This window comes from Perca fluviatilis, chromosome 7 (genome assembly GCF_010015445.1).
Source record: "Perca fluviatilis chromosome 7, GENO_Pfluv_1.0, whole genome shotgun sequence".
Taxonomy (NCBI): domain Eukaryota; kingdom Metazoa; phylum Chordata; class Actinopteri; order Perciformes; family Percidae; genus Perca; species Perca fluviatilis.
Genome location: NC_053118.1, coordinates 18,066,027 through 18,083,878, shown reverse-complemented (window position 1 = coordinate 18,083,878; position 17,852 = coordinate 18,066,027). Strand labels below are relative to the sequence as shown.

The following is a 17,852-nucleotide window of genomic DNA, read 5'->3' as shown; positions in this document are numbered from 1 at the left end:
TGTCCTGTGATTCACTGTTCATTTACTTTTGAAGCACCGCACTGCATGCAAAGTGATAGACAGTGATGGTTTGATAGCCAGCCTTTGACAACTTCCCTCAGAACTAATAATATGTTATTATAAATCCATGCACAACACTGCCTGTGCAGATGCAGTTATTTGTTATGGGGTCATGAGTGGCAGCTGATGAAATACACGATAAAATGTCTTTTATCGTAGTGCAGCTGTCCGCATCATGTGGATGCCAGTCCTGTTGTTTTTTTTGCAACATCCTGTTCGGTTAACTGCAAATTAAACTATCATGCAGTTGAACGGATTCGGGCCAAAATACTTCCTAGTTTAAATAAATTGCTACTCTGTGCCTTGAATACCAGTTTGCAAAATGGCTGCCATGCATCAAGCAGGTGTAATTATAGGTGTTAGCCCAACAAACACTGTGCTCCTTTGGTTCAATTAAGTAATTTGCTGAGCAGTCCATCGTTCATCTGTCATTCGGAGCTAACAACATTAGAGACTGAAATGTGCACTCATGTTGGAAGCCTTAGATTTCCACACCTTTAATGTTCGCACAGGACAACAAAATGAATGATGAATATCCTGCATAATGGCATCTTGATCCAATTGGGATTCCTGGATCCACAGCTAAACGTGCCAGCCCAGCCATGTTTAACACCAGCTTGGTTCATGCAGAGCAGTGGCTGCAGCATCAGCACTTCAAAGGTCAATCTCAAAGCCTGTGTAATGTTGTAATGATATACGAGAGAACACCTCGCAACATCGGGCTAGTGTCCCACAACTCAATCAATCAAAAATACACAACTGTAATGCTTTTAAACCTGTTATATAGGACTATGACATGGCAGATACATACATGTACATGTCAAAGTCACAGTGCTATATGACTGTTTGCACAACACTGTACATAAAATGCATTCATTTATGTCAGGTATTCTCCACATACTGTGTGGGTAGAGAAGAAAAATGTCACCTCATCAAATGCAAATTCAATGCACACAACATGACAGACTATTTAATTTATGGAGAAATATGCTTTGCAGCTGTCATGAGGAGGTGCGAAGGCAGTGCTTACCTGCCTGTCCTGTATAAAATGTGGCAACCTCAGCCGCTAATATGACAAAAACATATTTTTTTTCAGTAAAGGTGCATAGCTGGATTAATTAGACTTTAGATAGCTGATATGATTTTAAAACGTAAGAATTACTTTATCATTGTTAACACAAAAGTGACAAATTACAGGGGTTACTTACTACCACAAAGGCATGTAGCTGGCGCAACCTGTTGTCAGACTGATTATCCTGTACGTGTGCTGCTGGGTGCATGGTGACAGGTTTTAGGAGCTGCTTGGCAGTGTATATTAACAAATGTCTCATTAAAATTAAGACAAAATGGATGAAAAGTTAGAGAAAGACATCAGCACACTGTCCCTGTCTCCACAGATACACACCAACACACATTTACGCTTGTTTTTGTCTTTTAGAGTGACATTGCATTGACTTACATTTAGTCCCTGGAGATGTATAACCATGAACCACAACCACTACATAACCCAAACTCTGAACACTGAAAACCAAGTCTTAATTCTAAAATGTATTGTGGAGATGAAGTTTTTGTCCCAAAATCGAGCATAAATCCCCATAATTTGAACAGATTTCTTTTTTTTAAAGCAATCCCTACTTTGAACTTTAGCTATCACAACCACATGCCTAAACCAAATCCCAACCCAAGAAGTAAGGATAGGCAAAAATGTCCACATTCACAACGCCTAAAACTCCGCATGGTCCCCACAAAGATACAAGTATAACAGTGTACACACACACACACACACACACACACACACACACACACACACACACACACACACACACACACACACACACACACACACACACACACACACACACACACACACACACACCGTCTGGGGCTTTGCTTGGCCAACGTTTGAATACCACAGTGTCATTGCTAGTTTCTGCCGCTTGGAGGCGCCCGACTCATACTTTGTATCAGCGAAGAAGTGGAGGCTGGGAAGGTAAGTGGGCTTGAGAAAGAAATCTCGCCCCTGAACTGTTTACCCTGACGTCAGTTTGCAGAACTAGCTCTGCCCCGTCTGCTTCAGTGTCTCTGAAACTACTCCTCTCAGTGGGAATTGGGGGAGTAGATGGGCTCGGCTCTACTGCTCGCGCGCCCGGACCTCACGGAGTGAATGAAATGATTTCTTCTGAACATTTAAAGTGGACTAAAACAGCTACATGATGAACACCTGCGCCTTTCTGTTGATTTTGACTGTTCAGATCTACGCCGATGGCATTGAGGGGCCAACAGGTAAGCCGCATATTCATCTCGGGTCTCCTAAACGCAGTTGTGAAGTTTTTACTATGTGGATGAAAGTCCACTGAAAGCAAAAGCGGAGCGAATCTGGCGAAGGTGGCAACTTTGTGTCCCCTTTCCCACGTTACTGCGTCTATCTGCGGCTTTACTGCTGCGTCCCATGATATACGGCACTATAGCCTACCCAGCAGGAAATAAAAACAAATTATTGAATAACTTTGCGAACTATAGGATGAAGTTTTTCTAGTGCCAGACTCCTGCAAAAAATGTTAGTTATTTAGAAGGACTGCGTCTGGGTGTTTCTGGGGAAAGCTCCCATTTCCCAAAACAACAAAATCTTCTACGCTACACTGCTTCTGCCTTTTTTGCTATTGCTCAAGCATATTTAAAGGCGCCAGGTAGCCTAAAAGGTGTTTAAGGTTGTTATCCAAAGTTAGAAATCATATTTCCCTTTTTAAAACGGAATTAGTCAATATTTGTGAACATGAATCTCCCAAATTCCAACAGCCTGAACTAATCTGTGACGACACCCAGAGACCAAAACCTGGGGCTGATCCATACCTAGTTTGGGTTGCATAGTTGTATGAGAGACTCCCTAAAAGTTAACATCTTAATGAGGACTGTAGCATTGAAATGCGTATTGATTTTTGAAATAAAATTCTCATTATAGCTTAATATCCCAAGATGTAGTCTTCCACTGTGGGGAAATGGTCAGATTCAGTCTCAAAGCAAAGTCTTTTTTTTCCCTCATGTGATGCCTCTGGTCTTTTGGGTTGTGAGCTATTGAAGCCCACAGATCAGCTCTATATCCTCCAAGATGAGGAAAATGATACCTGTTCACATATTAAAAGTCATCTTTTCTGTGTTGTGCTGGATTGTAACATGGCAAGAATATGTTTTTCAAATTGAAGGCTTCAAATCATGCTATTTCCTAGATAAAATTTTTCAAAATATGCTTTGACTCCCCCATTTCATTTTTATTATTTCCAATTTTGAAAATCAGCCATATTAGAGAAATGGAAAGAGAGAGGCAGAGTAAAAGTAAACGTTTTTTCTAGAAATGACATGACACAGAACCTTTCATATTCATTCACATTCATGTTTTCAAATTGTATTAGTCATTTATGAAATGTAATTATAGTGTTGTATTTTTTGGATATTTTTTTCCAAAGGCTAAAAGGATTTGGTCCTGTTTCTCACACACACACACACACACACACACACACACACACACACACACACACACACACACACACACACACACACACACACACACACATAATTTTACCCCAGTAGAACAGGAAAACCAAGGTAATAAGGCAACAATATTGATAACATTTACACTGCAGGCTGCTTCAACACTATATATCAATAGAGCACAGTGTTTGTCACATGCATGTTGAAAAAAAGCTTGATTAGGCTGAGATCATTTGACTCTGAATTTTTCGGGAATTGTGCAATTTCTCACTGGCAGCTTCTGTTTCAGGAAAACCTGGTAATACTCATAATAACATGTATAACTCGATCAGCAACAACAACGGAACCATGCAAGCAGAATGTGTATTGTCAAGAGCTGAATGGAGCAGATCATTAAGAGGAATGGACTCTGACATATGAAGGATTAAATCACACACAGGTAATTAAAAGAGCTGAATGGAACAGTGACACTTCGCTACGGCTGTCAACAGAAATTTACATAGTGTCGTTTTTTTGTTTGTTAACTGGAGTGTTGCAAGCCTCGCCATCTGCGCTGTTACCTTTGCTTTAGCAGCTAATAGTTATTGCTGCTAGTTTTTGTGGCTTTTGATCCCCTTTGGCCTGACTCCCTTCATGCTTCTCCACCTGCCTACATCCTATAGGAAGAAATGAAGATCCAAAAATACAACCTTGACTTCCACAATCTTCAGAGTGTGTCTTTTGATTAACACTCTGCCGTTATTGCTGTGTGAAGACCACACCTTGACCTTGAATGCTTAATAACAGTTAAGACTCCGCTGGGGATTTCATGCCTTTTTCACTCAATGTAATCCATATTTTCTTTCTTGCTTATGCCGCCGTCTGCCCAGGCCGTCAGTTCAAGGGAAGTAAAATTAATAGAGGCTAAGAAAATATAGAGGCCCTCTGCTGCACTGGACTGACTGTAGTAAGGTTGATATGAGGAAGAATAAAAAATGAATTGCATAATTTTTTCACAAGTAAGTTATGAACATGAAAGTCCAGTTTGCGGGTCCATGTGTTGGGTTTTCTTATGCTGTGAAACCCAATGTGACACTTTCACTCCTTTTGTTGTCTCTTATGGGAATTGAATGAATGTTCACTTACCATCTGTCAGCTCCATTAGCAGCAAATGTTGTCAACTGAGTGGTGTAATTATCCTGTGTCTCATGACTCATTTCTCGGTTTGATCTAAAGTTAAGGCAGAATATCCTTTTTGCTTATTTCAGTGAATAAGATAACACTTGGCTCGAGATGAAAAAGACTGTGAAGCCCAGACTGTCTAGTAAAAGCATGGCATAGAATGAATAATACTTTAGGGCTTCAAGTTTACATTGCATAAACATCAGCAGCAGCGCTGGGAAACGTAACCTTGGAACACCAGCACATATGTGTAAAGGAATTAACGCTGCACTGATGTTTTGTTAGTCAAATAATCGTTTTAGTATATATATTTGTAAGCAGAAATGTCAAACATTTTGTTACGGGGCGCATAGCTGCCGTCACGGTAGCGATGCGCTACCTGTTTTTAATCTCAAAGACTGAAGTTGTTTGTATATGTTTGTTGGACTAGTGTATATGTTCGGTTTGTATATTGGTTTGATATCCTCTGTTATTCAGCATATTTCCCATATTAATCCCGTAGTTTTGTGCACAATTTTTAACATCTAATACTGCGGTGATTTGTTATCTAGGCCTAGTTATATACATCAGTTTGTTTACAACCGTACAGTTTGTCACAAACATCACCTGTTATAAGAACCACCACAACACTTAAGTCTTTGTTAATTAATGTTCGTTTATTGAGTGTAAAAGTATAGAGCGTAAAATGGTTTGGGCTTACCATGTGCTCTTGGTTATTAGGGAAAGGTTGCTGCTGTCCTTGAGTTTGAATGGGTCTGTGACTTCCGGGGTAACAGGAAGTCGACCGACATTTTATGTATTATATTTAACAGCCACAAAGGTGTCTTGTGGCTGTGGTTAATTGCATTGACAATTGTATGAATTATATGTTGTGTCTGTCTAGATTTGTAGCTATATGTATTTTGGCTGTATTAAGCGTTATTGGTGTACACACCTGAGCCACCCCTGTATGGTGTATGTTGGTATGTTCCAATTTGAGGGGTTGGCGTCAAGCTATATAGAATGGCCATGGTATTTGCTCGACAGAGCTGGTGTATACTTGGAGGGAGTAGGACGTAAGTCTGCTAGATGTCCTCTACGTTGTAACCTGATTTAAGGTCTATTAGTGAATAGTTGTGTATTTATATTTTTGATTGTTTTGATTCAAGTCAATTTTAATTTATTTTCTTGAAAGTGCTTTTTAGTTACTTTCCTTAATTTTGTTAATTATTTTTATTATAATTTTTGCCTATGGGCCTTAATTGGGTCATTCATAATAAAAGCCCATCATTTTTACATCATCTTGGACGCATCCTGAGTGTTAATATCTGCTCATGACTCACCGCATCTAGCCTCAACACATTTGCTGGCTCCATTTTCTTAAATGTGAAGATGTGATGCTTTTCTTTGTCATACATGATAAAAAAACGGAATATCTTTGGGTTATGGACAAAAAACAAGGCATTTTTTATTATTATTATTATTTTTTTTTACATTTTCTAGACAAAACCTACCCAGATATACAAGCATGAACAGGTGCACTGACACATGGATACATGCAGTTAACAGACAGAAAAAACACTTAAGAGAACAAACAGGATATAGAGAATGATCTATATCCTGTAATAAAGAGGACAAATATATTTATTACATGACCAAAGTTGTTAACATGAAACATATTTCTTCAAAAGAATTGTCTCGACATTATTAAAATGTGCTTTCTGTACCAATTTAAATGCTTTTTTTTTTTTAATTTATTGCAAAGGGTCATTATTGTTCCATTATTCATCTCACAGTGCTTATTTGTAGCTGATGAATGCTGGTTCTTGAGTCCATTAGATGTGTTCACTATAATAGGCATCCAACTGAATGGAAAAAGAGCGCCTGAGATGAATTTGAGAATTATCATAGGAAAAAAAGTAACCATCATGTAGAAAATGTTGCCTCGCACCACAGAGTTGCAGCAAATCCACAAAGTGGAAGTGTTCCCTGCAGGAGCCAGGCCACCATCTGTGGATGGAGGGTGAGAGGTGGAGAGATTGGGCCTAAATCAGACTCCTGACAAGACTGGTTGATTTCCATCTTTGCGGGATCACGGGCAGTAATTCAGAGAGCAGATGGAAAACTTTGCAACAAGGATGGAGGGGATTGGAAGGGGAGAAAATGGGAGAGAATTTTCAGAGAGAGAAGCTGAGAACGACATTCAGATACATTGTAAGGGTGTTTTGCTTTCGGTCGAGGCCACAGCAGGACTGTTGCTCGGTTTGTGTGTCCATTATGCCTTCAGCGCATGAGTGAGTGATTAAACAGGGTGCTGATGAGAGGAGTCCTCTGCTGTGCAGCGTGCCTCTCTTCCATTTTCTGTCTCTGATCTATTGTAGTGTGGGGCTATGTGGAGGAGAGCCAGCCCCCCGATTGGCTTACTCATTTCACAAGACTGCAAGATGAAACACATCCATCTAGTGTATGTGTTCAAATAATTCTGCTTAATGCCAAGCACCGTGATTGGTACACCATATCCCTGAAAGCGCATGACCAATCAGGGGCCTCCCCTGTCTTGAGCTGGTCACATTGCTCATTTTCTCGTGATGCATCTCACCTTAGTTTGTGCTGTGCTGAGTGTGCAGACATTTTTTAATGCTAGACTGCAGCTCACACACATCTTGTGATGGTTGTGCTTAATTAATCCTGCTGAGCATTTTGTTCTCGTTTTAATTATCAAGCACAGAAGTATTGCCATGCAAGGAGGGTCACACAGTACCGAGTGACTCAGCCTTGACACTGATGCTAGCAAGGGCTGGAGCTGCCGCCGCTCTCAGCTCTTCAGGGTAACTGTGAGACCTTCCAGCGACCTGGAAAAGATGCCAAGACTGAGAGATTTACAGTCAGTGGCCTGCATGGGCCCGTCTCTTCCTTTCCGCTCTGCAGCGACAGCCACAGTGCAGGCTCCTCGGCTCCCTCGGCCAGGTGTTATTAATGTGCTATTGATCTTTCAGGCAAGTCCATTTTACTTAAATTTGATCAAAGTGGCATCCTGTCTGTGGCCTGCAAGTTTGATGTAGGAGTGTGAATTAGCCAGCCAGGACTTGCATGACGTAATACAAGGAGCCTGGGTTTGCAGCAGAGAAATGTCAGCAGCGTTGTGTAGAGCAAAGGACAGGGAAAAAGTAAAAATCTCCTAAACATGAAAGAGTGGGCCACACATTATCCTCTTGATGCACTGGTCTAAAATGACCGGACTATTATACTCATCATCACTTAAAAGCATATGTTTAACTTGAATAATGGACAGGGAAATGTAGCATTTAACGGTAAGATGGGCCGGGGTTTATAGCCTGGATATGAAGGAGAGTGAGACTGCGTAGCTCGAGCATATGCACAGATGTGTAATTATCCAACAAAGGAATAAGCAGGGCTGTGAGTTGCAGTCCCTGTGTTTTCTTCCCCCGAGGTATTGAAACTCCAGACTGCAAAAAGTGGGTCTGGAAGACTGATGCTGCGAGTGCTGCTCCTGAGGAAACAAAGCCTCCCGAGCAGTTTATATTTAGCCTACTGGCCGTGTTTCAGCTCTTTACCTTTCTCCTATGTCAACACATTTACAGACAGATTCTTCCGGCCCTCTGTTGTTGGTGTATGTAGTGTGTTGCAAACGCTCAGGTCACTGGAGTCAGGGTTCAGGATTAGGCCAGGATTGCACTGTTGAAATGTGAGCTGTTGTTGAGCTGCCTGTTGTCCTCTGTGTATTAAACCCCCAGTGAAATCTGAACCGTTGACACTCCTTTAAAAGTCAAAACAGTCTTTTCAGGACATTTCTCTCCCCGGTGGTGTAATGGATGCAGGCTTTAGTTGCCTTTGTGCCACGATGCCTGCTCTCTAAGGGGAAGTTGTATTTCTGGTTTGACTGGTCCCTTTGGGCAAAAAACATATCCTCTCGGAGACCCAGCCATGAACCCGAACACTTATCACCCTGATGTATCTTACTCTTATTAAACTGACATTCTTTCACATAAACTTTATAAGGACAGTGGAAATTGAACAGCATTAAAGTGTAACAGAGCATGGATAATGGCTAGTGTGCTGATTTAAAAGAGCATAGTATTTGAGGCCTTCGCAGCGTGAAGTGTAAGCAAAACTGAGCTCTTTAAAAAGAAGAAGCCATATCTGCTTAGTTTAACAGCCTCTAGCTTGTATTGCTTTTCCCCCGTTTGCTGTTGAATTGACGGCGTTCTGTCTCTCTCTCCGTGCAGCGAAGGCGCATGGCACAGAGGTGACACTCAGCTGTGACAGCTGCTGTAGCTGGTGGGTTATGGGTAGGTCATGGCAGCTGTGGTAGCACAGGTGCCAGCTGGCGGTAAATCAGTAAACGGACTGATTCCAAACCTGTTGAGCACATATAACATGTATGAAGCACTTGGTTTTAAAGTATTATTAACAAGAGTGTGATGTTGACTTACCTTGTTTTCTTTTTGGCAGGATGACATTACTGGGGTTGATGTCATAAAATTCACTTAAAGGTGCAGTAAGTAAGACTTATAAAACAAAATTTCTGTCATATTTGCTGAAACTGCCCCTATGTTCCAGTAGAACTACATGAAGCAGGTAATTTAAAAAAATAAAAATTAAATCCGGCTCCTCTGGCACCACCTACAGCCTGTAGTGCGATTTGCAAAAATCCACAGCTCCCTGTTCAGATGCACCAATCAGGGCCAAGGGTTGTGTCTAACTGCGTGTCAATCACTGCTCATGCACACGCATTCATTCTCCTTTGTGAGGGGAGGGGGTTAGGAGACAGTTATGGGCTTTAGCGGAAAAGGGGGAGAAGTCCTGGATCTTCACAATCCTACCTACGGCACCTTTAAGCTGGAATTACATGGTTTTCATGAGAGCGACGTGAATGTTGCATGCAGTTTCATCACAGTTCCATGCAAAGAAATTGACACAGCAGTCTGGCAGTTTTGGTTAAAAAAAATGTTTTTTTGTTATTATTGCAGAAGGCATGTAATCCTTATTCTACTCTGGACGGCAGGGGCATTGCATTGGCATCTTATTTAAATGTAAATAGAAACGTGGATATGCAGAGTATGGTGGCGTGTCATGATATGCTAGCAGCACACTGGCTTCTGACCGCCAGTCGTGTTGAAAAGCTTTTGTCAAGTGATGTTAGTAAAGAGAGTTTGGGATCTCGATGCTTTGTTCTGTTTCAGGTGCTGAAGTGAGACAGAGCAAAAGCAGAGCCTATTGATTTCTCAAACACAGCCTGTCACAGTCAGCTTATTGTCTTCTTCCTCTTGAAACTCTCCTTTTGATCCTACATGACCTCCCATCACATTCCTCCTCACTTTGACATGCTGTTAATCCAGCAGATGCTCATGGGAACGAGAGTGCCTTTTTTTTCATAAAAAAATCCCTTTCCCTCTTGACTGTTACTCTTTGTATTGTTGTAAGATATTTCAGGGGCAAGCAGTTGAGTGTTTTCTTCTTTTTACCATTTCCCTTGCATGGTATGCATTATGAGAAATTTACTCATTAGCAGCTGTTTCATTGAAATGTATTTTTTATTTCTTCTGACAATGTGAAATAGTTGCCTGAGAGCAAAAAGATGAATTTCTATTTGCTGTCCAGTATATTTAGACAGTATGTGAGTCAGTCCTGCAGGGACACCAATACTAAAATATAAATAATAAATTGTGTATATATAATAAAATAATAAGAGAGACCTAGCTCCTGACGAAGAAAATACGTGCCCTTTATCTTCAGATTACTGTGCTATTATTTTGTAGTTCAGAAAAGGGTACAACACAATTCCCCACAATGCCTACATGTGTACTTTGATGTTAAGGTCTGTTTATACCGACATAGAGAGGTGATCTTCATCTCACCCGAATGCCAGGTGGGGTAGCCTTGACAAGCCTTCCTTCAGGGTACGCTTCACAGCCCTCCAAGGCCCTCCAGGGTCCTCCTCCCGGTGATTGCTGAGTTGCTTGGCGTTCCTGAGAGACAGTTATTCAAACCGTTTAGAAGACTTTTGTTTGTTCCTGCGCTGGCCGTCTGACTTGGCCCACCAGCTAAGGGGAGGCTGGGAATGGGGAGGTGATTGCCCCAAGGGATGAGAGGCTCATGGGCGGATTGAAGTGGGCACCAACATGACCCAGAACCTTGTTTGAGGAGCCTTTCAAGTTTTCTTCTACACTCAGTCAAAGACCATGTCCACACTAATAGTGGGTACGTTTGAAAATCGATCTGTTCTTGGCTGAGCTGGCACTGACCATTTGACCTTTTTGCAAACCCTTCCGTGGATGATTCTTAAAACGCTGGTCTCAGATTGTCATGTGAAACGGGGAAAAAGGGAGCTTTTCAAAAGCGCTGACACCACCATTGTGATGTGATCTCCTGTAAAGCTGTTGGCTCGAGAGGCCTGCGCATGTCCAGTGGAGGAGATTTCAACGCTTTTCTATTGTTTTTGGCATTTTATTACGAATGGCAAACTTTTTGAGAATGGTCTGGAAAGGCTAATGTGGACGGAAAGCTTTCATGCCATCTTCAAATAGCGTGGACTCTCTGCAGCCAAAGGCAGTGCACCGTTTGCGTGTTGCATATTAGCTGAAGGCCAGGAATATGCAAGAATGTCCAGAGAGCCCACGGGGTGTCGTTCACAAAGAGCTTAATTCAAAACCACAAACAGAAGATTATAATAATTGCTGTGTGTGTGTGTGTGTGTGTGTGTGTGTGTGTGTGTGTGTGTGTGTGTGTGTGTGTGTGTGTGTGTGTGTGTGTGTGTGTGTGTGTGTGTGTGTGTGTGTGTGTGCGCATATGTTTGTATGCATGCTGGCAAGTGCCTAAGTGTATGTTTTGTATATGTGGAAGGGACAGATTGGTGATTGTTCCCACCTGATTATATGTAAATATTTGCTGAACTCCTTTGGCCATGGTGAACTTCCATAAATCACAGCCATATGTTTTTTATGAAGCTTTTGTTTGCTTTGTTCGTCCACGGTGTGAAAATGCTAATGAAAGCATTTGCATATGTGCTTAGGACATATTCTTCTGATGATAAATACATTGCACTGCAAAGATCATAAAGCCAGGCTCCGCCACATAAACAGGCTTTGGAGCCTTTCTGTGTTTAGAGAGTAGCTGGAGTACACAGTGTGTCAGAGACCCCAGAGTAGGTCGGCCCTGGCCTTTGTCTGTCCGACAGCCAGGGTAATTAAGAATCAGTTTAGAGCTGGGATTATGGCTGGAAGTAGGCTGATCACAGGGGACAGGAGAAAAGGCATTAGGAGAATGGTGGTTAATATGGGTATTACTCTGCTTAGCACTGGTATCATGTGCCAATAAGACAACGGACAATGGAACCCTGTTGATGCTGAGATCCCTAGCTCTGCGCTAATAGGCTTTACTGCAGATAGCTTTGTTTACCCACAGTGTGCAGCACTCCACCTTGCTGCTTTATCTTCCTACCTCATACATTCAGACTTTTTTTTTTTTTTTTATAATTTGTCTCAACCTAATTAGAAAATGGTAATAGTTTGCTGTACACCTCTCTGGGGTATTTTAGCACTGTTCAGACGTATTTGCCTTACACCAGCACCTTTGAAAGCAAACATGCATGATTGTTCATCTCTCTTGTGAATGCACACACACACACACACACACACACACACACACACACACACACACACACACACACACACACACACACACACACACACACACACACACACACACTCACACTCACACTCACACGCTGGTTTTGAGATATTTTTGTTGAATGTAATTAATGTTCTCATTAACTCAGTGAACGAGCTGTAAGGCAGAACTAAAAGGCCTGATACCCTGAAGTCCTTGCCCTCATCTACTTTAGGAAACATGGTCGCTGAAATGGATAGCCTGTTTGGCAAGTGAAATAGAGAATGGGTAAGAGAACTTCTTTCTTGTCACGTCCAGCCTTTTATTGTGATTTGCATGCAGAGGTAACCCGATGCTTTGAGCCTCTTCACCACAAGTGAAGCCATTTGTTGCCCTTTAGCAAGGAAATGGAACCAGGCCGGTGTGAATAAAAACAATGTAGGAAGCGGATTTATACGAACACAGAAAGGTTACATCAAATGGCCCACCTAATTTGTCGCATTACTCTTATATACAATGAACCTGTGCATTTATTCCTGGTATCAGCTCTGCCTGTGGATAGTGGGCAAGATTATCAGTGCACGACCTGACACAGCAATGCTTTGTTTTGACCTTGTTGAGAGGGAGCAGGGAATTGTTTTCCACAGTCTTTAAGAGCTAATCCCATCAGAGGGACTGCGCAGCATGGAGGGCTAACTCTGTCAAGTCTGACGTAGCGCTGCCAGAACAACAGGCAGACTGGAATGCGTTTGTCTGGCTAACTTGGCTGCATTTACTCCTGACTGGAAAAGCAAAGGAGAAAAAACTCCTCCCAGACAACTTGACTTATTAATTCCCTTCTCTGAGCCAGGATAAGGAGCGAGTGGCGGATTGTGTGTCAGTAAATGCTGTAGACAGCTTCTGATTGGGATTCAGTAGTGGTTTGTGGAGATGCAATGGTGGCTCAGACAATCATTATGGCAGATGAATTAACTAGGTTTTACCTCTCAGAAGAGGGTTCCTTGCTTCACTGGTTGTCTGCTGGCTTGGTTAGGCACATGTGCTCCTGGGGGAACGGGCTCATTCAGTGCTTAGGCCATGGAACTGAGGATTTATCCCAGTCCAGTGAGTCCCTGTTACGCCACAAACTCCTCCTGAAGGATTTAAGATGGGTCTGTCCGCCTGTCTGTAATTTTCTCCAGAAATTGGGTAGATAGATTTTTCTTTAGTTCCCATAGATGCTTGTGTCTGCACATGTGGTTGATACCATCTGGTTAAAATGAATAATGGGAGAAGTGTGGGTGCAAGGTAAAGTTTGGGAGTTTTTCAGAAGAAAATGTGGTTTTCATAAGCCGTGACAGAGTTGTGCTCTTACTCAACTTCAGAGGTACCACTTTCTGTTAAGTCCCTTTTTATACTAATAACTACTAGTGTAACTAATTATTAATGGATAATTCATTGTTTACTAATGCTTTAGAGACCAGGTATAAAACCATACATTGGGCTTATAACTGATCAATAAAGCCATAACTTACAAATTAAAAACCCTTTTATAATGGTTGTTTATTAAAAAGTAGTACAGAAATCTCTAATATCGCAAATAAGGCACTTTATAACCATTGGCGTCCGACTATTTGCCTCAAAAATCAAATACTCCTTCTTGGAGTCATAACTTCCTAAGGGTATCATTATCTCAGATCATCCCAAATGTCCATATATATATACATACATACATACATACATACATACATACATACATACATACATACATACATACATACATACATACATACATACAGTACAGGCCAAAAGTTTGGACACACTTTCTCATTCAATGCATTTCCTTTTATTTTTTCATGACTATTTACATTGTAGATTCTCACTGAAGGCATCAAAACTATGAATGAACACATATGGAATTATGTACTTAACAAAAAAGTGTGAAATAACTGAAAACATGTCTTATATTTTAGATTCTTCAAAGTAGCCACCCTTTGCTTTTTTTATTAATAAGGGAAATAATTCCACTAATTAACCCTGACAAGGCACACCTGTGAAGTGAAAACAATTTCAGGTGACTACCTCATGAAGCTCATTGAGAGAACACCAAGAGTTTGCAGAGTTATCAAAAAAAGCAAAGGGTGGCTACTTTGAGGAATCTAAAATATAAGACATGTTTTCAGTTATTTCACACTTTTTTGTTAATAACATAATTCCATATGTGTTCATTCATAGTTTTGATGCCTTCAGTGAGAATCTACAATGTAAATAGTCATGAAAATAAAGAAACACATTGAATGAGAAGGTGTGTCCAAACTTTTGGCCTATATATATATATATATATATATATATCTATATCTATCTATCTATCTATCTATCTATCTATCTATCTATCGATCGATTAATCGATCGATAGATAATGCTCCTTATAACTCCTGAACTTTCCTGAGAATCATCACGTTTTCAAGTACTCTTTAGTATAAAAGTAAATCAGTGATAGTTTTCTGTACATACAACAAACAGTTGTCCTGGCTTTGTCTGGTAGGGTGTCTTCTTTTTTTTTTTTAAACACTACTTTAGATTTTTTTTTAAGTATAATGTCTTTACAAGGTTTTCCCCTAAACATTGAAGCTAAAGCAGTACCTAAAGGTAAGGGCTAGAAAAGAAAAGAAAAACAGTTCAAAGGTAGATTTAGCCCAATATCTAAGCCAATTTTAGTGAGTGTACTGTAGCTCAACACCTGACACAGTTGTTTCACAGTTGTGGCCATCTTTTTGTTTTTCTCGAAGGCTTTTATTTCGAAGCAGCTGTAGTGTTGAGTCTAAATTACCGGAAGACAAACATAGAAAGCATCTGCTTTCTCAAAGGTGTTGTCTGCTGCTCTAGTTCTCCAGCTAAGTTTAGTCATTGGGATGCATTGTACTCCACCTTTTTTGTCTTGGTCATAAAATGCAGTTTTGGGCTTTATATATGGTTAAAATAAAAACCTCTAAATATCCGTGACATACTCCACCATGTTGAACTGGTCCTGTGATTCTTGTCATGAACTGGACATAAAGGAAAACTCAATATCACGAGCTTTCTAAATCTTTAATTTCCTCCCCTGTGTCAAGGTGCTTTTCTGTTCTTAATTTCTCTGTCTTCGTTGCTCCATCATTCCCCCTGCGTGTTTCACCAGGATCTGTTTCCTCTCCATCTTTGTCCTTGTTCTCTCAGCCTTAGGGCTTCTCAGGGATCTACAGTATGCTCATTTTTTCAGCTCCGTATTCTAGGCAGGGTGAGCATGTGCTCAAAGCAGACCTGACTTTGAGTATGTGTGTCTGCCTGCCTCCCCAGGCACTCATTAAGCTGGTGTGTGAAGGTGTGTGCTTCCGGAGGCTGTGTGTGTGTGTGTGTGTGTGTGTGTGTGTGGGGGGTGTGGAGGGGAAACATGCGCGCATGTGGAGGTTAAAAGCCCCCCGACAGAGACATCATTTCCCAGCCTGGGGCGATGGGTGAAGGTAACTTCATTAGCCAGTTCTTGCTCCACAGATTAACTTGATTATACTAACCAAGTCTTGATGGCGACAGAACAGATGTCACACCTAGAACTAAAATCTGTGGATCTTTTTTTTTTTTTTATATTATTAGTTTTTATAAGTATTAGTGTGTGTGTGTGTGTGTGTGGTTGCATGTGTAGTGGAATGCAGGGAGGGAGGGAAGGAGGGTCAATTGATACACCTGGGACATTTGGCTGCTATGTAATTTGCAAAGTAACTCATCTTCAGGTAATGAGCAGGTACCGGTCTAGGAACTCTTTTCTATAATTTGCTCAATGGAAGTTACACTCTTGCTTTAATGAATACACACACACACACACACACACACACACACACACACACACACACACACACACACACACACACACACACACACACACACACACACACACACACACACACACACACACACACACACACTTAGCAGCCTTTCTTTAAGATTTAAGGCACACATTACCCATTGTCTTACCCCTGTCCTTTTTGTTTATGTTTTAACATTCCTGCCTCACTACGGCAAAGCATAACTATTCAGTTCTTTCCACTTTGACTGCATATACAATATCTGTCAACATATCTTTTGCAGGTAATATGCACAAACATCTGGAGTCATGCATAGTCACACACTCGCCCCTCTCATTACTCTGAGGGCAAACAACATTAACCTCTTTTAACCTGAATTGATCCACAACACCTCTTGATTTTACTCTCCACATTAGCTGATGGGATTGGCATGGGCTTACAGATATGTTAGTGCTTTGTGTGCCCCTGAGGTGCACCTAGGGCAATCAAATTTGCAAAATAAGTTTGTATCTTTCACAGGAAGCAGTTCATTGAAACAGTCACTTGCCATGTGGTCATGACCACTTTTGAAGTCCTTTCATTCATTCTCAAGACTTTATTGACCATAACATAGAGAAATGTTGTTTCCCTAGGCCGGTTAGAACTGTCTAAGCCTTCCGCATGAAGCTGCGTGCGTCAGATTAAACACTTTAAATCTCCTCAAGGAGTTGTCGTGAAGGCTACTTTCATGAATAGCCTTGCTTCTTATCCTGTAATGCATTGTAATAGATTTGTGTCTGCACTCACCTGGTGAAACAGAATTTTTTTTTTATTCTGCCAATTCTGTATTCTACACACACACACACACACACACACAAACACACACCACACACACACACACACACACACACCACACACACACACACACACACACACACACACACACACACACACACACACACACACACACACACACACACAGCTATAATATAACATTCATAAGAAAGGCTTTACTGCCAGTCCAGACTTAAAAAGTATTCCTAAGCCTTCTGTCAGACTCCCAGTGAGGCTATTTGTTCTGACCTACAAATGCTTGGGAAAACACACACACACACACACACACACACACACACACACACACACACACACACACACACACACACACACACACACACACACACACACACACACACACACACACACACACACACACACATGCCTGGGGTTGTCAGCTCCCCAGTCATGTATCCTAGTCAAGGTGAAGAAGTGTGAGGGGGGGCAGGTGAAGCTGGAGAAATGCAGACACATGGAGATGAGAGGAGGGAACGAGGGATAGAAAGTGCACCATCTCACACGTCCTGCCGACAGCCGCCCTGTTGTTGTCAGTCTCAAGCTGACAGGCCAGATTTGGCAGGATTGTGCCAAGCTGCCGCTTTGATGAAATGTTTTCAGGAAATTAGGAAAACTGAGCTGACTCCAGCTTCTGAAGTTGTGCTGGCGATGATTGCCAGAAGAGTGTTTTAGGGCTAATGTTTCTTTCCCCGGTCACTGCTCAGCAAAGATGCCAGTAACAGATTTAGATGCTGCAGGGTAAATGAGCACATGGACACAAACTGTATATGATTACAAGTGCAGATTATAATTTCAGGAAAATTACAGCTTTCAAATTCTTCCAGTCATCTCCATGATCATGACACTGTGTGTGGCACGGGGTTTACGGCAGAGCCACTAGGCACCAAC

General features: G+C 41.4%; 1 protein-coding gene across 5 annotated transcripts in view; it reads left to right on the top strand.

Moving 5' to 3' along the window:
• The first annotated feature begins 2,079 nt into the window (after positions 1-2,079).
• The window catches only part of ptprub (protein tyrosine phosphatase receptor type Ub), a 157,864-nt gene continuing 142,091 nt past the window's right edge, over positions 2,080-17,852 (top strand). For 3 of the 5 annotated variants that reach the window (XM_039805644.1, XM_039805643.1, XM_039805642.1), the window contains exon 1: positions 2,080-2,343. In XM_039805644.1, coding sequence (XP_039661578.1) covers positions 2,271-2,343 — 73 coding nt within the window. In that variant the 5' untranslated portion in view covers positions 2,080-2,270. Of the gene's footprint in view, positions 2,344-3,864; positions 3,986-17,852 lie in introns of those variants that run through there. The other 2 variants (XM_039805645.1, XM_039805646.1) reach the window with 2 other exon arrangements.